Source organism: Benincasa hispida, chromosome 11, assembly GCF_009727055.1.
Source record: "Benincasa hispida cultivar B227 chromosome 11, ASM972705v1, whole genome shotgun sequence".
NCBI lineage: Eukaryota > Viridiplantae > Streptophyta > Magnoliopsida > Cucurbitales > Cucurbitaceae > Benincasa > Benincasa hispida.
The window spans coordinates 32,453,082-32,479,683 of record NC_052359.1 but is presented as its reverse complement, the minus strand read 5'-3'; the positions used below and the strand labels follow the sequence as shown (position 1 = coordinate 32,479,683).

General features: G+C 34.7%; 2 protein-coding genes across 4 annotated transcripts; both read right to left on the bottom strand.

Annotated features, from left to right (window-relative positions):
• Positions 1–10,013: 10,013 nt before the first annotated feature.
• Positions 10,014–14,423, bottom strand: LOC120091829 (plastidial pyruvate kinase 1, chloroplastic-like). Its single transcript, XM_039049971.1, has 7 exons — positions 13,647–14,423; positions 13,414–13,501; positions 13,133–13,323; positions 12,090–12,208; positions 11,584–11,827; positions 11,178–11,412; positions 10,014–10,508 (listed from the first exon to the last, which is right to left on the bottom strand). The coding sequence occupies exons 1-7, from the start codon at positions 14,184–14,186 to the stop codon at positions 10,180–10,182; spliced, it is 1,746 nt and encodes a 581-aa protein (XP_038905899.1). The 5' UTR covers positions 14,187–14,423; the 3' UTR covers positions 10,014–10,179.
• Positions 14,424–19,067: 4,644 nt separating this feature from the next.
• On the bottom strand, positions 19,068–25,749 carry LOC120090026. 3 transcript variants are annotated; one of them, XR_005485369.1, is made up of 4 exons: positions 25,338–25,749; positions 22,477–24,986; positions 20,304–21,998; positions 19,069–20,211 (listed from the first exon to the last, which is right to left on the bottom strand). XR_005485369.1 is itself a non-coding variant. In XM_039047512.1 (3 exons), exons 1-3 carry the CDS (start codon positions 25,522–25,524, stop codon positions 21,924–21,926), a joined length of 2,772 nt encoding a protein of 923 aa, XP_038903440.1. In that variant the 5' UTR covers positions 25,525–25,749; the 3' UTR covers positions 19,068–21,923. The 3 variants fall into 3 exon arrangements, 1 of the variants encoding a protein (XP_038903440.1); XR_005485370.1 differs by having other exon boundaries at positions 19,075–20,725; positions 21,393–21,998; XM_039047512.1 differs by having other exon boundaries at positions 19,068–21,998.
• Between the last annotated feature and the right edge of the window lie 853 nt (positions 25,750–26,602).

The window sequence follows — 26,602 nt, the reverse complement described above, 5'->3', positions numbered from 1 at the left end:
CTGTGGACGCAATGGGCTGGGGTCAACTATGCGTTAGGCACATGAGGATTTGGCCCAACCTTGTCCGCCAATTTTATAGCAGTGAGTTTGATATAGAGAAAAATATGGCATTCGTTGATGGAGTTTTGGTGTGCTTCTCAGTCGAAAAAATTAATGAAGTGTTCAATATTGCAAGTAACCTGGATGTAGAGGGAAATCGCATCTTGGAACATCCAACTCTAAGCCAGATAGAAGATGCATTAAGAGTAGTGGCCAAACCTGGAAGCACTTGGCAAACATCAAGAAATGGAGTAAAGATCTTAGCTTCCAGGAATCTAAAACCAAACGCAAACTTATGGTATTATTTGATTAAGAAAAGAATCATGCCTATAATGCATGATGAAACATTATCAAGAGAACGCATCTTGGCCACTTACTGCATCATGCAGCGCATTCCTCTAGACGTAGGGAGGATAATAAGGGACCAGATCAAAGCCATTAAAGCAAAACCACGAGGACAACTTTATTTCCCTTGGTTGATCTGTGCGTTGTGTGAACGTGGGGGCATCCATCTGAGGGATGATTATGAGGAAATCGATGGTCTGATGGATATCAAGTTAATAAGGTGTCTGCTTCGCGGTTCGCCGCACTAGCCTGCCCTACCTCACAAGGACACGACAGCTAGACCTCGACCCTCCCAACGCGCCCCCAAAAGAAGACGCGTCCAGGTGATTGAACACAACGATAGAGATTCGGAAAATGAAGATTACAAAATGGATCATGCATCGACTGATGAAGAAGCGCGACCAGACTTAAACATCCCTCTCCCAAACTCACCTTTGGCCCCGCAAGAAGGGATTCTTGATCCAATGCAGCACGAGACTACAAATTTAGATCAAGAAATCCCTAGTCCCATTCCTTCGCCCTTACCAGTTCCAATTCTAACTTTTGTACCTTCTCCAATTATTTTTGAACCAACTGGGTTAGGGTCAAGCAACGTAGGAAATCTTGAAGACCCAGTTGAAAGAGCCGAAGAGCCAACACCACCACAACCATGCATTGATCTTGACGAGTTGAAAATTTTCATTCGTAATCAATTCAGACCACTAGTTGCGTCCATTGAAACTTTTCAATAGCAAAATAGGGTTCTAAGGGATTACATGCAACAACAAACAAGAAGAATGCATGACTAGTTCGTCTATACAACGCAATATATTAATCAGGTCTTGGTTGGAATGTTTGCCTTGCCACCGCTACCTGCTCACCTAAGGAACCCTCTGCGCTTTATGGATGAAGACCCTGCAGAAGAACGCAGGAATGACGCGCCAACACAATAAATTTGGGGGTGTTGGCTACTTTGTTTTATTTATTAATCTTTTTTATTTGTTTGTTATGTTTGTTTATTCCATTACTGAGTTATCCAATGAAATGAATGAAATTTCTATCATTTTTCATCCTTGCGTTTGTCCTTAGCATACCTTTTTTGTTCTTTAGCTATTTTTTTTCTCGTCTTGTGTGTTGTTTTACCTCAATGATATTAGTAATACGAAATTTATAAGTACAGAGTAGGTTAGGAAAATCAACAAAGCCTGGACTTTTCTAAAAAATCTACATGTTTTCTTTCTAATGCATGCGAGCTTTAAATCAAAACTCCTTTCGAAACTCTCAAAGCCTTTTCAAAATTTTGTTTCTCTTTTAGCAATGAGGATTTAGTTGATCTCCAAAATTTGGGAGTGAGGGAAATCCAAGTTAAGACGCATTAATCGGGTACATAAAAAAGAAAGGAAACAAAATAGAAAGATGTTAAACGCAAACTCTTCTGTCATTACTCTAAAGAAAACCTCAAATTGGCATGAGTTAAAAAATTGGAACAGGTACTTAGCCGTAGTTGGATGCTCGCATGACACCCGTGGAGACAAGCCAAAACAAAGTTAAGTCTCCTAGACCAATGCGTCCCAAAACTCCGCTATCTAGTTTAAAGAAGCTGTATCTTGAAACGCATGTATGCTAGATATGAGTTTAGTTGTGAAGGGCTCTCACTCGTAGTTGGATGCTCGCATGACACTCGTGGGGGCAAGCCAAAGAGAAAGTAGGATACTTGGAACAATGCATGGGTAACCCAAAATTTATACTTTTTCTTTTAACCGGCATCTATTTTAAAAGCATCTAACACATTGCTGGTTTAGAAAAAACGAGAATGTTTTAAGAAACGAAAGGAGTTGTTGACAAAAAGCTTGCTGCACCTGAAATAAAACATTCTTCCTTTTAGAAAAGAATCAACCTGCGTTACATTTTCCAAACTCTAGTCTCAAGCTTATAAGTGAATATGATGAGAGGTGAACCCTGCACACTAAAGACAATGGAGATAACAAAGAATTATTTATAGAATGCTCGAGGACAAGCATTGTTCAAATTTGGGGGTGTGATAACTTGTAGAAATACAAGTTATTGTGGCTTAAAAGTTGGAACAATTAGGGCCTTTAATGATAAAATCTCATTATTTTTAGAGAAAACGCATGGAATTACTCGAACACTCTCAAACTCATGCAAAAGAATGTTTATTGCTAAAATACTGCGGCACTAACGCATGATATTGTAGGATCTCAACAAATATTCTAAGTGTTGTAGGTAAAGTCTAACGCATGGGGCATGCATCGGAGGAATTCAACGCGGGGAAGATTTATTGATTGAGGCTGTTTGTGTCAAATCACCACTTGCAAGCATGGGCATCTGCAGCGGGCGGCGTCTTAAAAGCATTTGAGTGTTAGGCAGCTGATCAGGGTATGGAATTTAATGTTGCCCATCATCAAGTTGGAGAAGACCGACGCCTATAAATAGAAGAAATCCCACCAGATGAACGGACCTTTTAGCTCATTGCATAATTTTGAAATTTTAAGACCGTAGAGCTGTGCTGTGGTGACGAGAAGAACAAGAGGGAAGAGAACCACCACCATCGCCGATCAAGGAGCGGAGGAAGCTGAGCTCGAGAGAGATATTTCTTCTAATTCTTCCATAAGTGGTTGAACACGAACTAGAATTGAGCCAAAGAGGACAAGAGATTGTACTCTGCGGCTTGACTCTTTTCATTTCGTTCTACTTACCGTTTTCATCTTCTCAGTTGATGAAGTGTTGGTTTTGTAAATATAATCAATTTCCTTATAAATTGACATATTTAGTCTATCATACTTTGCCATTCTTTATTTCTTATTTTATGTTGGATGCATCTATAACTTCATACAAAATTTCATTTTGAAACGCTTAAACCGACTAAATCAATTGGTAAAAGCAGCTTTAGCTTAAATTATTCGAGAGAATAAGTAAGCCAGCATCAAACGCTTAGTATATCTAGAGATAGATGCACTGGTGTTTTATTGCATCCTGTGATTGACACATACATCCTAGAGATAGGTATTGTATGATATTTGCATTGAGAAGTGTTGAATAGAGTCTAACGCATAAACAGAGTTAAACAAGTCATCTCATTCACATCATATTCTTGTTCATGTACACCTAACTTAGATCGACGCATATCACTTGCATCAAACTCCATTTTTTCGCACGACCCCTTATCCTTTACTTGACCCTTTTGTATCTTCTTGCACACACACCGTAGCTTAGTATAAATAACTCATTTCTACATTCACTTAGGATACTTCTACAATAGTTACAATGTAAGGTCTGCGTTAGCTTTAATCTGAATCCCTGAGTTCGACCCTGGACTTACTAGGAACCTGAGTTGGATTTATACTTGGATCTGATTCAGAAAAACTTGAACATCTATAGAGGAGTGTCATGCGTCCTGTTGCACATCACTAATGCATCAACGTGTCAGTAACGCATCATAAATGCATCAACGCATCATTTACATTTACACATTTTTTCAATTACTTTATACAATACACTCCTAAGCTCAAATCACGAAATCAACGAACATGTCCAGAGGTCTAGTTTCATACCAGTTAGAGTTGGCTCGGGATCCCAGAAGGAGACAGAAAACGAAAGAGGTTTGAGAAAGAAGGGGAAACACTGCTGGTAAACTGCAAGTGACATGTTTTTCAAAATGAATTAATGATTTCATGATGTAAGCTTATTACATGCTTTACTTAAGAGTTTTCCCGGGCATGCTATTCTTAAAATTTTAAACGAGTTTTAAGTATGCTCTTCTTATAAATTTCTTAAGCATACTTGAGTTTTAACGCTCAGAAACATATTTCATAAAGCATTCATTGAATTGAGTTATTCCTCAGTATTATATATATAAGATGTTTAAGCTACATGAATGCTTGATGCTTTAAGATTGAGTACTTAAATAAATTTGAGATTTGATGATGTTTTAATGAGGAAACCCGATACTGAAGAACTAGGAAAAGGTATCTGGGTTAGTTACTTAGGAATCTTGATACTGAAGAACTATGAGAAGGTATCTGAGTCCCCTAATACCTAAGGTATGACGGTATCTAGAACATAACTATGTGCACGTAGGTATTATTGACGTTGATTGTATTGAGATTATTCTACATCAGTTAAGGATTATTATTCGACGTTGGTTGTGTTAAGATTACTCCACACCAACTAAGGATTTCGATATTGAGCGATTGAGCAAAAGGGTTCTCCCTCAACTAAGGTTAGAGGATAATATTAATCATGTAACGACCCGACCCTCTAGGACTTAGGTAAGGTCGTTACTAAAATAAATGCGTGCAAAGAATTTAAAACGACGCTCAGTTATTTGAAATAAATGCTAATTAAAACAAGAGAAGTCAAAAGACATTTATTAAATGCAACAATAATAGGGTACCCATAAATCATAAAGGTTAATAAATACATATGAAAATCGATTCTTAATAATAAGTTTCAAACATCAAAACTAAACATTGAGAGAAACATGAAAAGAACTTTAAATCTCATGATGTAGAAGCGTAAAAAACTAGTCCCAGTGACACGATCACGAATTTCGCTGGGCCATCGCCGGTGCATCTCTACCCTTACCTGAAACATCAACATAAGAAAGAATGAGTATGAAATAGTCAGTAAGTAGCCCCACCACTGGGGTCAGGCTAGGTATCTATGTCCTCTAGATACCCGCATATGGCACATAAATACATGTAACAGATGAGAGACTGAGTCCTATCCTATCCTATTGTAGTTAAGTATGCTCATAAAACTGGTGAATCCCGAAGAAAACACAAAACTGATGAATCTCGGAGGAAACACAAAACTGGTGAATCCCGAAGGAAACACAAACTGGTGAATCCCGAAGGAAACACAAAACTGGTGAATCTCGAAGGAAACACAAATTGGTGAATCCCGAAAGAAACACAAATTGGTGAATCCCGAAAGAAACACAAACTGGTGAATCCCGAAGGAAACACAAAACTGGTGAATCTCGAAGGAAACACAAACTGGTGAATCCCGAAGGAAACACAAACTAGTGAGCATCTAACTAATCAATGAGGATATTCATACAGTCTTAACGTGCTATGATTCAACATTGTACAGTTCTAAAATATACATAAAAATCCTTGATACCATGGCTTCATCACATACACATCATTCTTAATAACATATTATACATCATCCATGTATAACTTATATCATAAATCCACAACATGCAAGTATGCCTCAACACTAGCAGATCAGACATCAACATATGAAAACACATACTATCACATACTAACGATCAAACACTTAGGTGTGTATGTAAACAAATCAGAATTTGTGCCAGAACATACTTTGATTCAGGTCATATTGTCAATCAACATGCTAACATTTATCATAACACACACTAATCATGCTAGCATACAACTAAAGCCTGGCCCATGGGTAGTTCCAGTGGTAAGATTACTTACCTCGAAGTCAAAAATTATGTCTAAGCGACAAGCAAATTAATCTTCCTCCTAACTTAGATGGATCTTGAATTAGGCTTAAACATAATCTAAATTTATAATTAATAAAAAGAGCTTAGTTCCAGCAACCAAATTAACCAAATAATTCCCAATAATCTTACTCAAAGGCTTGTCGAAACCACAACCAAAATCCTAACAGCACCCTTCTAACTTCAAAGCTTCTCCAAAACTTGATTTTTAAAACCCAAACAAATATGTGTCAATAGGTTGAAGCAGAACACCATTAGCCAATAAATCCAATTAAAAAAATAGCACAATCTTACTCCAAATCCATAAGTTTCGACGACCCTTACCGTTGGCAGTACAAACAACAAGAAATGACTGATCTGAAGCACCCTTGCGTGACTGTCAAACTCGAGATTCTGGGCATTGACCTGCAACCCACGGAAAGCAGTGCAGGTTGGCGAGCAATACCATCGGGATTCGACGATCAGAGGCGCGGCTGAGCGTGAATCAAGTGGCGGTGACTGCTTCGTGGTCCAGATGAGTGAAGGGGCGGTGCAGTCGGCGTTCAGATCTGGGCAGTGAAGGGAGGCGGCGGTCAGCAGAGGTTATAGGGGAGGGTTGCGCGGTGAGATTGACCGCGAGCGACCGAACTGAACGACCGACAAAGCTTGGGCGAGTGACTCTCGACGGATACGCAAGCGGACGCCTTTGGATCTGGGCTCTTAGCGGAACGCAGCGGAACAAGGCGTCTGCTCTGACCAATCGGCACGCTGAGGGGCTTCGAATTGCCGACTGCTCGTCGGTTCGATAAAAAACTGAGCTGTCGTCGACGGCTAGGTTTTCTCAAGGGAGGGGGGGGCGTGTGCGGTGAGGTTGAAGAAGAAGATTTTAAGGTTTTTTTTTAATAAAGAAAAATAATAATAAAATAAAAACTAAAAAGGAAATAAAATAAACTTTATTTTATTCATTTCCTTATTCCACTTTATACTATTAAATTCGTTTTCTTTCCAAAATGAAATTAATTCTTGTCGTTAATTTCCAAATTGAATAAATTTAACACCAAAAATTTAAATTCCGCAACTACACTTGACTTCCAAAATTTCAAAAATGCTCTCAATAATAAAAGAAAAGAGTGGTATCTCCTGTCCGCACGCCTCCTTCAGGGTTCGAAAAGTGAACTCGGGAGGGAGTTGATAACATATCTATATAGGCCTTGTTATATTGTAAATTTGTAATATAATATATATATATATATACACACACACACATACATATATACACATATACCATGTGAAAAATTTTAGTTGGATAGCTGGTAGGATTGCACAAAGATAGTTGTAGTCGCCTCGGCACCTAAGCTCCTGTTTGGAGCCATTTTGTTTTTTGTTTTGAAAGTTAAGCCTATAGACACTACTTCAACCTCTAAATTTCTTACTTTATTATCTAATTTTTACCAGTGGTTTAAAATACCAAGCCAAATTTTGGAAACTAAAAAAAGTAGCTTTTAAAAACTTGTTTATATTTTTGGAATTTGATTATGAATTCAACCATTGTACTTAAGAAAGATGAAAATCATGATAAGAAATGAAGAGAAATTAGACTTAATTTTCAATGTGCACATGTATTTGTGCGTGCTCATATCGTGTGTGACATTACGAATTTGAGGTAGAGGTTCAAATACCAAATCTCTTCTCAATTTAACTTGTGATGACTATACAAAATTGTTTTGTCAAAAATAAATAAAAGACAATAAAAATTGTTTTAGTCAATATTGACTTCTCTTGTTAAGGAGTTGAAAGGAACCGAAGTAACATTTGGATCTTGTAACTAACCTACTACTTGTAGCTTCAAACATTTGCATATTGATTTAGTAAATGAATAGAATACGTGTCTTTGTTAATTCTTTTAAAGATATTTTATGAAATGATTCAGGAAAAATACAAACTCACACTCCCAAATTTTGGAGTTTGTATCAATTTAAATTATAAACTGATCATAGTATCAATTTAAACTCTAAAATTTCATCAGTATATCAATTTATACTCCCAATTACGTTTTGTTTGAAAAAAAACATCATATATGAATTAAATCCCTAACTTTCATCAGCAATCAATTTAGACTCTCAATTAAGATTTCTTTTGAAAATTGTCCATACATCAATTCCAATAGTCCATTTTATTGGTCTGACATTTGAAGAAGTCAACAAATATGTAAAATTGAGTGCATGGATGATTTTTAAATGTAATATTAATAATAAAAAAAAGTCTAAATTAATTCACTTATTAGAATTTGGAAGTCTAATTGAAACAATTATATATTTTGCATGATATTTTTAAAGTTAAGTCGTGTTAATTGATACACTTATGAAAGTTTAAGGTTTAAATTAATACACTTATTAGTAGTGGTTTAAACTGATACAACCTCCAAACATTAGTGGTGTAATTGAAATTTTCCTAAACATTAATGACAACAAAATAGTTGTTGAGAATGAAATTAACACAAATCATAAAACCTTAAGGATAAAAAATGTAAGATATTCTAAATTAAATAAGTTTTTTTTTTTTTTTTTTTTTTTTTTTTTATACCATTCATATAAAGATTTAGTCTTTATGATTTAGACAAAGTTAGAATTTTGTCTCTATATTCTATAGTTCAATAGAATCTTCATAAATAGTCTTTATAGTTTAAAGACTATATATGAGGTCTTATCGAACCATAAGGACTACTAACAAAAATTCTAACTTTCTTAAGATCATATGTACTTGATTGAAACCTAAAATGTATTTATTATCCATTCCATCAAACTAAATCATCCTCTTGTAGCCAGATTTATTACTTTTCATTCACCTACATGGGATTAACTAAAGACAATATTAGGATTTGTTTGAAACCTTGAAAAAGAAAAGGCAGCGATGAAGCGTCATTCAATTTATTTAAATTAGAATGGACTATGTTTGCATTTTACAATAAAAATAGTTACACAATCAAATTCAAAATATTAACAAATATAATAAAATTTATAAATATAACAAATTTAGATAGTCTTTTGAAATCTATTAGGAATATACTATATCATTAATAGAAATCTATCCGTAATAAAGTATACATTTTGCTATATTTGCAATTTTTCAAAATGTTGTCATACAATTAATTATTAATCTTAAAAGTGCTACTCATTTCAATTATCCTAAAATTTATAATGCACTTAACAAGCTAAAACATGTTAATTGATATATCTACAAGCTACTCATTCTTTTCTCTTAACGTTTTTTAGGTAAAGGTAAAGATATACCGACAAATGATAAGAGGGATCCGTGACCCAGTCACTAGGACACGACGATGCTTCCACACTTACGGCTTATTTTATTCTATTTTTGGCATGATGAAGGTTAGGTGTCTGGCATTTAAAACTTTTGGTATTTTGTTTATTTGTTACCTAATTCATTGGTTTATTTAATTTGTTCTAAATCGGAGTCAGGGGTGTCCTGAACAATGTTTTATGATATTATTAAATTTTAAATAAAAGTCTCTTTCCTTTATTTACAATTTTTTTTCTTAAATATACATATTGCTAAGCTTATGCATGCATGTAGTAGTGTCCTGGTAGTATGGTAGAAAGTCGGGTCATTACGTTTGATGCTAAAATCTATATAGAAAAACACACATGACTTTCATGTGACACCAGTAGTGAATTTGTTTGAAAAGGAAAAGGACGGGGTCTGTAAAAGAGAAAACTTGCACAATGAGATGCTTGTAATACACACTTTAATGCCTAAATCAGAGAGTCAAAGAATGTGGAAGCTAGCAAGTTTAAAGGTAAAATTCAAGTTACCTCATATGAAGCTATAATGATATCTTTATGGAGGAGCTTGACCTAAGTCTTCTCGCGTTTGCTTTCGAAATTCGGTTGTCTACTAACCAGATTGAATTCTGTGTGGGAATCTTGTGCTCGAGTGTTGGGCATGTTCTATGTGAAAGTTGGGCTCCTCGACCTTGGAGGTCGACACTAAGGTTAAAGGAAGGTTGGGCTAAGGGCTCAACTTAGTTCCTCGGCCTCGAGAGTTGGGCCCAAAGGTCCAATTCTCATTCTTTGGGCCATCGTGACTGTCTTGGTCTTGATTTGATTTTGTTTCTTATTTATTATATTCTTTCTGGTCCGAAATCAAATTACCAAATATTAGCTAGTACAAAGCAACAAACAACCTATCCAAGCTTCAATAGTCTTTACAAGCCACAAATAATAAAGATATAATTCCACGTGTATTAATCACCACATATGATACATGCAGATGCAATCATAAAGTTTCACTTATAAAACTTGACCTGGATTCGGTTGGTTCTCTTTCTCCTACACGATGGTTTTCAGCTGGATTGATTGAGACGCCATTGATGCAGCTCGCGCTGGAGAGATCTCTGAGACCACCAACACAGAGTCCCCCTTTTTCACCAATCCCTTTGATTTCACAAGCTCGATCCCTCTTGAGATGTTTGCTTCAATGTCTTCTGAGAAGTCAATGCGCAGAGGAACCACTCCCCATTGTAGATTCAAAGCCATTCTTGTGCTATCATCATCGGTTAATGCAAATATTAGCGGGCTTGGGCGGTTGCGGGACAGGAGAGATGCCATATGCCCTTGATTTGTGAGCACAAATATGGCGTCTACTGAAAGTCTGTTCGCTGCCACAAAGAACATGGAGGTGTTTGTTTTGATGGAAACGTGGGCCAAATGCAATTATCAACACTCAAACAAACAGAGGTTTTTTTTTAAGGTAATTGATTACTTCTTCAAACCTAAGAATGCAAGAATCAATTCTACCACACCATGACACAACCAGCAACCGCTTTCTCCCGCGAAACTTCTATGTCGTTACTAAATGTGACTTCTAAGGTTAAATTATAAGAAAATATCCCCCAACTGACCATTTGTTTCAAAACTAGGTCTGTACCTGTGAAGATATTACTCTACTCTAACCTTTTATAAATGTTTTAAAACTACCTTTGGAAGTATAAATCTTTTAAAATTCGGATGATTTTTGAGACCTAGACAGTGTGGCGGTGACTTTGAACAAAAATGATTGGAGAAAGCCAATGGCCGAGATGTTTTTGGAGGATTTTGATGTATATACTTTTAAACTAGAAATACCACATTAAAACTAAGCGCATAAGAATGGACTAAAATGGCAAACTAATATTGTTCATACGATTTTTTTTATTTTTTTTGCGTGATTATGTAATAATGAAGCTAGAAGATAGACATGACATGGCCAGAAGGGAATTATGATGTTATTTTCAAGGTCCCACACGAAGGGCTTGCTTAAAAAGGAAGTGGAGAAAAGTGAGTTTTACCCAATTCAGCTGCAGAATTGCAAATTTCTTCTGCAATGCGATCATGCAGTGACACCCCAAGTTGATGCTGGGGAAGAAAATTTTTCCTATTTTCTTCACGACTCCATGACTCCATTCGGCTGCTGGCCATCTGTAGAACTGAAAGCGCTTTCTGTCCATATGATCCTATGGCAGACTCCCCAGATAGCATCAATGCATCAGCATACTGTCGGACAGCCTCGGAAACATCTGCAACCTATTGACACGAAGACTAATCATCATTATAGCTTTCTTTCAACACAATATGAAATCTCAGCCTTCCGGAGAACACAAGAAGAGCCTATATGTAAGGACTTAAAGACACTTTTTAAAATAAAGTCATTTTAAACCAGTCCACAATTAGAAATGAAAAATATGTAACTTGCACCTCTGCACGTGTTGGAGTAGGATATTCAACCATCGACTCTAGAAGTTGAGAAGCTATGATCACTGGTTTGTTCAGTTCCCTACAGACACTAGTTATTTCCTCTTGCACTGCTGGTATCTGCTCGAGCGGAATTTCGACCCCAAGATCCCCTCGAGCCACCATGATTCCATCAGAGGCCTCTATAATTTCTTCCAGATTTTGAAGGGACTCCAAGCTTTCAATCTTAGCCAATACCCTTACAGATCTGTGCATGAAAAGAGAGCTTCCTCTTCATCACTATAATGAAGTTTTGAAATTACCCAATCTGTTCCAGTTACCAAATTTTGCCAGAAAAATTTTTGGGGAAAAGAATGCCTCAATAAGATCAACATACGGGCATCCATCTTAAGTGCTGATGAAAATTTAATTGAAAAAGGACAAGGGAATATATAGTTCATGCATAGTAGTGATAGTGATATTTCAACCCAACTCATGATAAAATGTTGACTTCTTGAATCAATGCTTACTTTGCTGATTTTGTTAAAAGGTAGTTCTTTAGATGCTGGACAGGATCTGCACTGTTCACAAAGGAAAGGGCAATGAAGTCGACACCCTCCGAAATGCCAAATTTGATGTCCGACCAATCCTGTAAAACGGTAAACCAAATAACATAATACACCCTGAAAAAGCACAGGGTTTAAATGCAGAGAACCGCAACATTCGAAAAGACATGATTTATTGAACTCTATATCAACCTGAAATTATACTAATAGTTTAACACTCCCTTGCTTGTGAATTTTAAATTTGTAAAAAGTTCACAAGTGAAAATTGATATTAATTAGAGAGAAAATTATATTAATCAGATTCAAATACATGACTTCCTACTCAGATAGCATGTTAATCAATCAACCAAAAAAAATTAAGTTGATAGATTAGATAAATTTAATTATATAATACCTAGACCCTTTTACTCATGCATTAATATGAGAAAGTCAACCTGTCAAAGGAGAGAAACAATCGTCAAGAAAATTATCTTTACGTGCAGAAAAATGGATATATTTTCTTGTGGACAGAGATGATAATGTCCAGGGATAAAAACTTTTGATGCTGACAACCCAAAAAAGACAAAATTTTCAAAATGAACCTTAAAATTCGTCCACGGTACCGACGAGAACTAATAAAGTTGACAGCCACGATAAGAAACTCCTGAATAATGAACCTTAAATTTTTGTTCCCATTTTATATCCAGTAAAACCTCGCCATGTTGAGAACCCAGAGAGAGAAAAATTTTCAAACAGTGAACCTTACATTGTCCATAAGATAGTGGACCGGTAAAAACTTGTTCCCACAGAAAGAAACTTCATAAAGAATATTGGAACTAATATTTCCTCCATAATAATACCTAGAACGAACAACGCATCATCTCAGGTTCATTGATCTTGGAATACATCATATTTGAAAGTTTCAACATTATACTCAATCTAAAACTTAAAAGTGAGCACTTCCAGTTATATTTATCACAAATAAATTTCTCAGTATGAAAATTGATCTGCAGCAAAGACGTTCCTACCTTACTTGACAGCGTGGGAGACTCGTGATTTCTCACAACAAGCCTCCCATCTCTCCAAAAGCTGCACTTCGCTCGAGGAAGAAATAAACCAGGGTCTGTGCACCTGCAGCTCAAATCATTCCCAATCTTTTCTATAACTTCAAAGGTTGCCATTCCCCCATCAATTACAATTGAATCGCCCACTTGGATACCTGCCCAAATTCGTAAAAACAAGATCAACTGATAAAAGATTTCTTCTAGTCACAATTCTGAAAACGAAGAATACAAGATTCAAGACGCACCTTCAGAGAAACCTTCATAGCTCGCCTGCACAGTGAATGGACGAGAACCCTCGAATTTCTCAGCAGTAAACAACCAGATTGAACCATCCTGAACAATGATAACCAGAGAATTTAGACTACAGTGTTCTTAATTTACAGAGGAAAACAGTGAAAACGGTATCATATTTCACCACTCATTTGATTATAACTTCAGTTGTAGCAAAAAGAACAGAGCCATAACATTTACGATTTACCTCTACTTTTACAGAGGAAGGAGCTCCATGATCAACCACATGAATCTGACTTCCTTCTGTATCAATCATCACGGAAATACAAAATCCTTTCTTCTCATTTAACTTCTTGATCTTCCTAATCACATCGCAATGCCACTCTCTAGAGTTGTGACACATATTCAATCTCGCAATATTCATACCTTCCAACGCTAACTTCTCCAAATCCTCAATCGCATTACACGCTGGACCGATAGTACATACAAGCTTCGTCTTCCTCATACCCAAAAACCCTTTCTCCTTCAATTCCCTCTCCGCTACAACATCAAGCCCTAATGTCGCCTCTAAACCCTCCAATCTTTTCAACCTCTCCTCGTCCTCCAAATCCACCTGCATTGTCGCCTTCACTCCATTTCCAACTCCCCCCCTCGTCCTCCTCCGATTGCACCAAACTGTTCGACCGATAACCGGCATGCCAAAACCCGAACGCTTCACATCTAACACGGGGCTTTTCGCAATAAAATCGAAACGAGAACGAATCATGATAGCATTGACCTCCGCCATTGATGGAAAAACAACAAAGAAGAAACAAAACCTCTGCAGCTACCTTCGGCCTTCTTCTGCAAAAGGCCTTGGGTAGGTTTGGATAGTAATGTCCGCCGAGTTCGGAACAGGAACAATGGTTGATTTAACAAGAAAGAAGAAGAAGAAGAATATTCGATGAGAAGAAGAATTATTGGGCAAAACCCTAGTTGTCTGTGAATGGGAAGACTTTTGTCGTAGTGTTTTAGGTGTTTAAGCAAAATATAAATTAATTTGAACTTACCGGTCAACTAACTTTCCCGGCGTTGGCTTGTGGTTCTGGTTTAGGTTCGACCTGTAACTGTCACGTGGTGGCCACTGTTTCCGACAGTCCGGTCTCACGCCAAAAACACTTTTTGCCTTTTCTTTTTTTTTTTTTTGGAATTTACGAAAATGTTTAACCACTTTTCATTATAATTCAAACAACTCGAATTATCCAATCTAAAATATATTGACTCAACTAGCTCAATTATATTCATATATTTCTCTTTGTTTAAAGTTTGATTGATTTATGAATTTTTAATAATTTTCTTTTAAAATTATTATGATATTTGTCTTTATGTTAAAGTTTGTAATAAGTATCATAGATATTTGGTATTTCACATTTGAATTTTATGAGATTTTAGTTATTAGTAATATGGTTATAGATAAATTTACATATTTTACTTAAAAGGAAAAAAATAAGTTACAACCCGACAACCTAACCCAACCCAACTTGAATTTTAAGAGTTAAGTTGGGTTGGGTTAGGTTGGAAACTTTATTAGGTCTTTTGGGTTGTCAACTCAACCAACCCGATTTCGAGTTGGTCCAGAAAATACCCTCAATCCGACCCAACCAAATCCATGTACATCTTTATCCCTCTTTATGTTAAATTACCAATTTAATAATTTTAAGTATTTAATTTTTATTTTTATTTATTTAAAATAATTAGTTTATTGGCACGACTTGTGCTTATGAGTTTTTTAGACTCTATTTGATAATCATTTGGATCCCTCTTAGTAACTATTTCATTTATGATTTTTTTGAAATTAAGTCTATTTTCTCCTAATATCTTACAATAGTTTTTATATTTCTTAACTAAAATAGTTGAATTCTTAGCTAGATTTTGAAAACAAAAATAAGTTTTTAAATTCTTTTTTAGCTTTCAAAAACTATTGTATTTTTAAAAACATTTGGTTAAAAGCAGACAACAAAGTAAGAAATTTAAAGATAGAAATGATGTTTATAGCCTTAGTTTTCAATAACTAAAAACCAACTTTCTGTTTGGTAATGATAACCACTTGTTTTCGACTTCTTGTTTTTAAAAATTAAATTTATAGACACTACTTCCACCTCCAAATTTCTTCATTTGTTATATATTTTTTATTAATGATTTTAAAAAACCAACCAAAATTTAAAAACTAAAAAAAGTATATTTTAAAAACTTGTTTTTATTTTTGGAATTTGGCTAGTAATTCAACTATTGTATTTAAGAAAAATGCAAAATATTGTAAGAAACTGTGAGGAAATAAGTTTAATTTTTCAAAAACTAAAAACCAAAAATGAATTAATTACCAAACGAGACCAAAATGGTTACTAAACGAGACATCGGTTTTTTATTTTTAGTTTTAGAAAATTAAGTCTATAAAAACTTCTTTCACCACTAAATATCTTTCTTTGTTATCTATTTTTGTTATTAATGTTTTAGAAAATCATGCTAAAGGTTGAAAAATAAAAATAGTATTTAGTTTATTTTTTTTAATTTGGTTAACAATTCAACTCTTTTACTAAAAAAAATACAAATTATTGTAATAAACTGGAAGAAAATAGACCCAAAAAATAAAAGAACGAAATGGTGATCAATAGAGCCTTAGTTACGTAATCTTATAAGTTTTGAAACCTAAAAAAAATAGTTTTTAAAAAGTATTTATTTATTTTGAAATTTAGCTATTTGTTTATAAAGTATGAAAACCATTACGTAGATTTGATGTGAAACAATAACAAATTTCATAAACCAAAAACATAATTCATTTTTTTTCTAAAGTTAACAAATAAAAAGTAGTAAAAAAAATGTAAAAATCTACCTAAATTCATTAATTTCACTACAACAAAGTTTTGCATGACAAAAGTTTGACCAATGAAATGACTATCAAATATATTTTATCAAGATAAATTTTCATGAATAGAAAAAATGTCAAACTATTTATAAAAATGGAAAAAAAACATAGATAGATATTGATAGACTTCTATCTGTTTCTAGTATTGATAAACACTAATAAACTTCTATCAACCTCTATTAGTTTCTATAAAAAAAAGATTAAAATTTTGTTATTTTTTACAAGTAATTTTCCTTATTTTTATATTTTTGAAAAATCACCTTTTATTAATTTCATATCGTATATCTATCATAATTCTATAAACCCACATGAGACAACTTTTTTTAAGATAGTTGGAGAGGGATAACTTTCAGAGAGGGTTAAAATTGCCACACTTTTTAAAATTGAATGTCAAAATTTGAAAATTTGTTTAAATTGGGATACAATTCGATAAAGTTGAAATTTTATAGTTAAAATTAATATAACTTGAATAAATTTATCGTTCAAAAGTATTTTTTTTCTTAAATAAATTAAGAAAACAACACAACTTTTAACCATCACTTTTTTCCTTAAAATAAAAAAGCAAATGTTTCTTTAACAAGGATTGAAATACCATCGTTGATGTCCATGTCAGAATTTTCAATTTGATAATATAACGATATCGACATATATTATTTCTATGAATAAAAAATATAACATGTATTTAAAATTCATAATTAAATTGTTTTACTTCCAAACTAGTCTATATATTCTTGTTATTAGTGTATATTTTAATATTGATTTATTTTAATTTACTACAAATGTTTATAATAGATATTTGAGACATCTATCAGTTCTCATAACTAAAATTAAACTTATACTTATATAAAATGGGCCATGAAGGAGAAGCTTAACATACCTATTTCCCCTACTTTTTTAGTTAATGCCTATTTTGCCTTATTGTTGATTAGACGTGACTGTTTGAATGTATATGGTCTCTTAAGCTATTTGTCATTCATTGATAGGACACGATTATTCAAATTTAGGTGTCTTTTAAGTCCAATAGATACAATTGAAGCTGATGAGACGTGCTTGTTAGGAGGAGGTAGTTATACATCGAATAGTTGCATCCGTTCACATAAGGGTTTGATCAATGTATAAAAAAAAGTAATATATACATGATACCATCTACAAAATTGTAAACATACAGGAACTTTAAAAACTATATAATGTTTATCTTTTAAGTTATTTTGTCCTTCATTGACAGGACGTGACTGTTCGAATGTATGAGGTTTTTTAAGTTCAATTAGTGCAATTGATGCTAGCGAGACTCGCTTATTTGAGAAGAGTTGGTTATATTATAATCATATAACGAGTCATTCTCATTGTGTTAAACGATTTTATATTATGCAAGGAAATGTAGAAGCAAAAACGTAATTGATAATTTGATAGAGCCAATGATGAAAAGATCTGTTGATATGTTGATGTATCTACCACAAATCTAAGGGTTCAATATCGGTATTAAAAATCATTACATCTTTTTTTAATACCTGTAAAATATAAATAAAAATGTCTTCTATTTAAAATCTAATATGAACAAGAGAATACTAATAACAATATCCATAACTTAGTTTGAGAGAAAAAAACAAATTTAACTTAATTGAAAGAAATTTTATAAAATTAGTGCAATATTTTGTTGATAAATTCATAAAATTAAAATGTACGTTGATATTTTAATCTTTAGATAGGACAATGGTGTACGGAAGGCGGACGCAATATAATACCCACCAAAATGTACGGACCCTGCAACGGTAGATAAGGGCTTTCTGGATCTGCCCGGCTGTTGGATGACAGTTGGTGGTGTCTCTACTACTTTCAAACCTAACGAAAGTTGCTTCAATTTTTATTTAGTCTTATTTTTGTTTTTGGGTACAAAATTTATTATTATTAGTATTCGCTGTTCTATCCGTTTACAATTACACTTGACATTTTTTTTTATATAAATTCTAACATTATTGGTACTTGGATCTTGTTTATGTTGGACTTTGTTGTGAAGCTCTTGTAGGCTTGACCTCCAGCATGCTTCTCCTTGGTATGGTCTTAAAATACTTCGAACTAATATGCTTAAGAGATCCTCAGACATGTGTAGTGTCAACCTTTAATGACTCTAATGCCTAAATTAGTACAAGAAGTGTTTAATTCAACCAAACTAAAAAAAAGTAAGGTTGGATCTCTTCTTTGGAGATTATTTACCCTGATCCTTTAGGGTGGTTGAGTGAGACTATTTATAAGCCTTGATGATACATGCCTCTAGTTAGTGCAACACTAACAATGTTAGGGATGTTTCTGACACTCAAGGTTGCACGGTGCCAGTTAGGATTCGACTCAATCATTTTGGGGAGCATGCTCTCCAGTGCATCCTCCCAATTCTATGGGACTTGAGCCCATTCGTGGATTTTGGACCTTGCCACCGACAACACTCAACATTCTACATGTGTAAACATTCATTACCAACTATCAATTTTTTATTTTTTTTTTTAAAAAAACCGAATATCATCTTAAAAATTTTATTTTTGGCTTAACAAATTCAATATATTTTCAAAACTATTGCAAAGCTCTTTGGGATAACAAATTTATGATCTATAAAATCGGATTTTCTAAAACCACGACAACAAACATTGACTTTCTATTGTATTTTCAATAGGTTGTCGTAGGAATATTATTGAAAATCATAACGCTACGAACGCTGTAAAAAGTTCATTTTTATAACACAATTTTAATGCTATGAAACGTCTCCCAGCGTTTTCATAGTAATGAAAAAAACTAACACGACCAAGAACAATCCTCCTAGAAAAAGGAACATCAACAAACCTTGGTAGAGAGAATCACCCTTGCCATGACCTGCATAAGTGAAACAAAAAATGGGAACTATCAAGGAGTTACCTATTTAGATCGATGGTGGTTCCATCTTCGATGTTTAATTCAACAACTGGGTTTCAAGAAGGAAAAAAATGAACTGCGGTGAAAAAGGGGAGGACACGTTGCGAGTTTGCCAAAGAAAAAAAAACATATACAATCAATTAAATGAAAACCTAAAGTCCAAGATTAGAGAGAAGATTTTCACACCTAAAGATACCACAAATGCACATGTTACTACAAAGTACAAAATGAAAAATTTTAATTGTTTACTTGCGTCAAGAGAGTGCCCAAAGTAGTATAGGAAGCACCATCTTTGATAGAACAAGCCCAAAATTCTAAAGCAACATAATCAACAAAAGCAAAACTCATATGCAATTGAATTACTATCCTACCCACAACTCTCCTAGAGAAAAATTCCTATGAAGCATAATCAAGTAATGTTTATTTTCTTCTTCTTCTTCATCATCTAACAATAATTTTCTAATTTAATGAAAATTAAGGTAATGTACCATTTACAAGTTCAAAATAATCCACTCATGAAAGCAAAGTCTCCCAGAAGTATACAACATCAAGCTTGTTATCAAAATAAGAAAAGACAATCCAAATTAGAGTTCTAGGTTAATGACACACTATCAAATGAAGTATAATTCATAAAATTGTCCCCATATATCTTCTTCTATGACATATAATTGCCAAATCATAAAACAAAAAGAGTTTAGAATTCAAAATTTAGTGATTAATAGAAAAAGACAAATACAGAACCTTTTACAGCTAGTTAGTCCAATGTATACAAAAATGATGATGATCTACACTAGCTTTGTCTCACTTCCAATTCTACATTAAGAACGATTTGACCTTTGACCAGCAACATTGATTTCTAATTTGGTTTCAAAAGAGAAAGGTCAGACAACAAATTAGCATATGTAAGCTTAGATTTTGAGATGTGGGAAGGAAATAGATTACCTTTCAATTGTCACACATTTAATTTATGGAATCGGCAACAAGAGGCCCCCCCTTCCCTTTTGTAATTATACTGAAAGGCAAAAAATTATAGTGGCTCAAAAGAAAGCAAGAGACAGGACGACCACGAGGGCTACAAACATGGTACTTTTTTTGCTTTCATACCTTTCGAAAATTCGCTCATGGTGTAAAAACTTCACGATCGCTTAACGTTGAGACGAGCCTATCCGATAGCGTCCATCATCCTAAACGATCGCACAACCACGCACGCGATTCCAAAACGATCGCTCACCTTTTCTAAATGATCGCTTAGCGCGCCGAGCAAACCTAAACGATCTCGTTTAATATTTGCTAGACGATCGCTTAGTAAAACCTACACAATTGTGTACCTTTCTCTAAACAACAAACATCCGACTATACGATAGTCATCTACTATCTCCCACTTGCTTGTTTGTTCCGTGGTGACAAAAAATCATACCTCCAAGACAGTCCACAGGTCCTCCACCGGGCACTATACACACTAGAGTTCCACTGAGCTCGAGCTCAGCCAAAAGTTCTAAAAACCTTCTCGGCGCAAAATCTTTGTCCTGTCCTAAAAAGATGGGCACGAAGAGGAAATGAGAATAACGAGCGTGTGTGAATTGGGGGGCGAGCTTGAAGCAGGGAGTCAATTAACAAAACAACGAGGCCATAGAGTTTACTAATAAAGAACTATTGCGACTAATATAGCTACCCAGCCACAAACAACCTTTTCATTAAGCCACAATAATTATAAGTTCAACAAACCATGATACTATATAAAATATCAGTAATGCAGCAACGTCTATCAATTATGAATTAGAAAAGCATCTATAATGAATTTCGGAGAGGATCGGCAAAGTTTTCCATTGTTTCTAATTAACAAAGGTTTTTGATCATGTCAAATATCACCAGTCTTTAATTCAAATCCATCAGTTGCCACAAAAAAAGAAAAAGTTGATTCAGTCTGGTTGACTACACTATGTATGTCTTAAGGGAAAAAAAAAACAAATAGAAGAAAAGAAAAGGCATATTCTTTCAACCATGGAGTGTCTAATTGACAAAGCAAGAACTGAACTTAAAGAACCTTGCCCAAATTGAAGAAGTATCAAAACTATAGATTCCAAATTAGCTACAGAAAGAGATGAAAAAGGTAAACTCTTAAAAAAAAAAAAAAAAGCAAGAAAATTCATCAAATAGAATAAGACAAACAAGGATGAGATCGAATAAGATCACCTGGTTGACTTTCATAAATCTGTTGTCCCAAGTTGTTCAGGTTGTTGTTCGTCGATGGAGCTAGTAAGAACATTCCAATTTATAGGAGTCAACGTGATTGTTGCACTAGATAACCTTGGACAGAATATTTCTATTACCAGGGAAGGGATCCCACTATCATCCTATTTGTGTGCTGAAACCTTTAAGAAGTTGTGGGCACACTATGATGAAGGAGTTCAACAAAGAACAATGAAAGCAAAAGAAGGAAGGTGAAAAAGATTTTCGAATAAATCTTTGTTCTCATGTTTTTTTGTCATTAGAGTGTATCTAAAAATTTTTGTGGAGTTTGTTAGAATGAAAATAGATAATGGAAAGTGCAATATATGCACAAAATACTCTCCAAGTCCAACAAAGAGACAGTCAAAACACATGAATAGCAACTATGGTTGCCTTGCTCTCTAGCTCTATTATTCTAAATAGCACTGAACTCGATTAATTACATGCACCAAATATTCTAAATTTCAACAAATAAGCACATTCACTTCACATAATTCAACTATTGTTGTGTTGCTTTCTAATTCTAGTAGAGCGTCTGACTGGAGTCACAATCTCGTCATCCCCTTTTCCCTATGAAATAAAAAGATAAACAACAAACGGTCATGCATAAGAGAACAAAAATATTTGTCTCAAAATTATTTTTTTTTATTAGTTGATTCAACTTCAACAACTAGTAAATACTTTCTATTTTAAATAAACAAAGAAAAACATTTTTAGTATGCTTATTATTTAGGGAAAAAATAATACATTATAAAAAAAAAGTGAAAACAACCAAATATCATCTTCAAAATTTGTTTTTTGAGTCAGAATTGAAAACTATAAAAATTTATAATCTTTAAAATTGGATTTTTTAAAACAGTACTTTAAAATTGTTTTAAAAATTAGATTTTCTAAAATAAATTTACGTACTTCCTAAACAAAGAAAGAAAAACTTTCTAAGTAAGCTCATTTCTTTTTTCTTTTCTTTTCTTTCTTTCTTTCTTTCTTTTTTTTTAAAACTGCTATCATTATAATTATTTAAAAAAACAAACAAATTTGAGATACATACATGCTTGATTGGGATCTTCTCATAGGTTGTGAAACTCCCATAAGATGGAGAAGCCGAAGTGGACACTGAATATTCATCTAGAGAAGAAGAAGCCATTGATTCTCTTCTTGAATTCTTCCTCATCTTCTTCCTCCCATGGCTATGGCTTTGAACTTCACTCGATCTCTTCCCTGCTTTTGTATCTTCTTCTCTCATGCTGCTGTATTGGAAACTACTCGTTTCAGAAGAGCAAAATTCTCCACCCATATCATCTTCTTCTTCATGTCCTTCTTCTTCTACTACTTCTTCTTCTTCCACCAGACTCTGATTCATCTTCTCCTCTTTCACCAATGGCTGCTTCTCCTCTTCCTCTTCAGCAATGGCCGCCATGGATGATGATGGTTTTGAGCCTGATTGTCTGGCATAAATCAGTCCTATAATAAGAGTACCCAGCAGAATAGCTGATATTATAATAGCTGTGTTCTGTGTGAAATCCTGAGAGATTCCGTTTTTTGTTCTGATGAGATCGATGATTTTGCCACCATTTTTTTCTTCAAAATCAGATTGATGTTCAGCAGCTGGAGGAGAAACTGGAGGTAACTGGTACTGAAATTCTGTGTTCTTTTCTTCCTCTGTTTCCCCTGTTGCTGCTGCTGCTGCTTGTTCTATTTGATCATGAAATTTCAAATCAGACAACGAAGAAAATTTGAAATTCTCCTCAGGTTTCTCTTGGACATATTCTTCTTCAGTTAGTTTATCAGAAGCTGAATTTTCTGACTCTTCAATGGTTTCTTGTAATGATTCTTGAAAAGCCTCATCATTCTCTTCTTCATTGGCATTGGCTTCTGTTTCTTGAAATGATACGTCTTCTAGCTCTTCTTCATTTTGAGATTCTCTTTCAACATTTTCCACGAAAATTTCTCTCATCTTGATGGCTTCAATCTCTTGCAACACATCTTCTTGTTCCTGTTCTTGTTCTTCTCTCACCTTCATGGCTTCAATCTCTTGAAACAATTCTTCTTCTTCTACGATCTCAGATTCTCTTTCATCAGTTTCAATGCCAATTTCTCGTGGTAATTCTTCTGCTTCTTGTTCTTCTTCTTTATTCTGACATTCTTTCTCAATAGGTTCTTCAAAAATGTCAATTTCTCTATCCTTCATTGCTTCAATTACATTCAAATTGTTTTCTTCTTCCCACACAGTCTGATGAGATAATACAAGACACTGCTCATTCATGTTGAAATATTCATTGAAGAACTCAGTCTGGTTCTCATAATGAATTAATGGCAGCCCTCCTCTGAAATTGAAAACCACATCAGAAATAAAAGAGATGGATTTCACATGCCAAACCTCAAGTTTCCCAACCAACACATTGAAATTTGTTTTTGCAAACCCGAAAATTTCAGATTCATCCTCCATTGTTAACGAGCTTGGTCTTTGGAAGATATTTGGATCATGGACATTCACTACACAAATTGAAAAGCAAGCAGTAAACAGAATCAAAAGCAAAGAACTGGTCTTGAATATACTTGAAAAGTGCAGCTTCGATGACTGTTTCATTTCTGTGGGGCTTTGTTCAGACACATTAATCTCCTCCTCTTCCTGTTCTTCTTCTTCCATCTCCGATTCATTGGAAGAAGCTTCATCAGATTCCTTTGGTGAATCTTCAGAGTCAGTTTCCTCCATGGACTCGGACTGGGAAACATTGGCAAAGGAAAAGAGCTTTTCCTCAAGTCTGCCTTCTGGTTCGTATCGATTGATTCTTCGGTTTGGTCGGTAATGGAGGAACTGCGGCCTTGGAGATAGATAATTAGTTTTTGGATCATAAGGAGGGATTGATGGATCATCATCGAGAGGTGCTATCATTGGAGAAGAAATTGGACTGATCTTAAAACTTGGGTCAAGATTAACACAATCCACATCTTCAATTAAATTACTCCTAGCTGGAGGAGAGTCTAAATCCTTGTTCGAGATCGAGATTACCTCAAAATCAGAATTAGATGATTCAAGAGGTGCTACTGCAGAGGCAGATTTTGAAACCGGGGCCATTTCGGACTTCATATCGGCTTCGACCGCCATTGTTGCCACCACCTCCGGGTTCAAGTCATATCGGTAAGTGGTTTCTGAATCGTCATGCGAATCAGAAATGACCTCAAAACCACCAAATCTCACTGTTTTTGTTGATTTAGAACTTGAAACAGGAGGAATTTGAGGGTTGGTATCGGATTCAAGTGTCTTTGATGATTGGGAACTTTGATTCACTGAGTTGAGTGAAGAGCTCTTCATGCCGGAAAATGAATTAGAGGACCGTACTGGCTCATTCTGATCGCCCAGAATCTTTTTCTTTGGAGATGCAGCAATCTTGGAGGCAGCGGAAATTGTAGGAGACATGAAATGCTTCGATGATTTTCCGACCATCGGCGAACGAACTCGGACGGGTTTCGGACTCTGATCCTTTTCATTTTCTTTCTCCTGGATGTTGCGAGAAGTAAATGAATTTTCTCTGCTCACAGAGTTCCTTCTTGGATAATCTGACATATTTTATTCAAAGAAACAAATAAAAACACATATAGCAGAAGTTTCAGGGAAAGAAAGAAAGAACAGAAACACATATAGCAGAAGTTTCAGGGAAAGAAAGAAAGAACAGAATAAGCCCTAACAACCTTTCTCTTCCACTTTATATAGGCAAACAAACAAATTTGAACCAAGCAAAAATCTAACGGAAGAAACAAAGCAGGAAAAGAGCAAGATCATAACAAGATGCCAATGAGCAGATATTCTTTAGAAACCCTAAACTCTAATATTTTCTCATTAACCGAACAGATTTAAACCACTCTAAGACCCCTAGAAAGAAATTAAGCATGGAGAATACTGAAACAAACCAGAGGGACTATTCGCCGGAGTGATAGGGTTTAAGCCCCTCGGATTGGCAACGATCGATGGCTTTGAAAAGGGGTTACCAGAGAAGCTCCGGCGGACGGGGTTGCTGATTTCAGAATTTCTAGAATTAGGGCTTGTTCTTCCGGAGAGCATGGCCGGAGAAGACGACCTGTTGGACGGCAGCGCCATGGAAATGGAATTGGGTGAAGAATTCAGATGCAGAGGGAGAGAAATTTGAGAGATCCAAGTGTGTATCAGAAATGGAAAGTCGGCGAAAATATTTAAGGGGAGAGAGGGGTTTTGGTGGAGATGATGATTCTTTAGCTTCTCGGTTAGTAACGGCTAGTTTTCAGAGTAATGGAGGGAGCTTTAAGGAAATTTAAAATGGATGGTTTTGGATTGGACCGTTGGAGTTCCGAAGAATATGTAAGGGTAAGAAAGCGTGCGAAAGTGGAAGGAGGAGAAAAATAGCCGTTACTTTTTTGAATTTATCAATTTCCAAATCACCAACCCTAATTCCCTGAAACTATCCCAATGGAACAAAGGAAAAGAATTCAACGAACAGAAATCATCTAAGCAAGCATTTTTCTTTTAAATAGAGAATTTAAGAATTAGGGTAATGGCATAGAATTTTGCTAAGTTCAAGTTGATTCACAGACGACGTAGTAGGATCGCTTTTGTTTATTTTCTTAGGTCGAGGTGCATTTTGAGGTGGTATCGAAGAAGAACCGACAAGAGAGAGTGGTGCACGATGACGCATTAGAGAACAAGGAACGACACACTCTAGTCCGCCAATCCACATGGGTGCCTAATTCATCCTAGAAAAATTGTCAAATCATCCTTTCAAGAACCGAGATTAAAATGAACATTTTTAAAAGGTTTTTGGACTAAAATAGTCATTTTAAAAGTTTAGAGACTAAAATATAACCAATTTTAAATTTCAGGGACAAAAATAGTATTTAAACCTAGATTTTATGTGGAGGACTTCACGCAATAAAAATATTATTTTGTCTCTCATTCAAGTGCTTTCAATTTTACATTTTTTATCTCACAAGTTTTCGTACCCAACTTCATTTTTCTATTTTGTTTGTATCAATGTTTTTGATAAGTTTCAACCAATATTTATAGTACATTTGTTGGTATTATTATTATGGAAAAACAATTTCATTGGGATTTTTTGTAATCGAAAATTTTTTATTTTAAAGAAAACTCTAATGTGAAATTTCCTTGTAAGTTGGAAAATGAAAAATTTTTCGTGAATTTCAAC

Excerpts from the sequence above, each read along its gene's own strand:
- LOC120090026 (XM_039047512.1), bottom strand. The coding sequence starts at position 25,524 with ATGGCGCTGCCGTCCAACAGGTCGTCTTCTCCGGCCATGCTCTCCGGA. Across the intron at positions 24,987-25,337 it reads TCCGGCGAATAGTCCCTCTG|ATTATCCAAGAAGGAACTCT; the intron begins GTTTGTTTCAGT and ends AAAATATGTCAG. Across the intron at positions 21,999-22,476 it reads AGAAGATCCCAATCAAGCAT|GGAAAAGGGGATGACGAGAT; the intron begins GTATGTATCTCA and ends TTTATTTCATAG.
- LOC120091829 (XM_039049971.1), bottom strand. The coding sequence starts at position 14,186 with ATGGCGGAGGTCAATGCTATCATGATTCGTTCTCGTTTCGATTTTATT. Across the intron at positions 11,828-12,089 it reads CTTTTAACAAAATCAGCAAA|ATCTGTAAGGGTATTGGCTA; the intron begins GTAAGCATTGAT and ends TTTCATGCACAG. Across the intron at positions 10,509-11,177 it reads CAATTCTGCAGCTGAATTGG|CGAACAGACTTTCAGTAGAC; the intron begins GTAAAACTCACT and ends TCTTTGTGGCAG.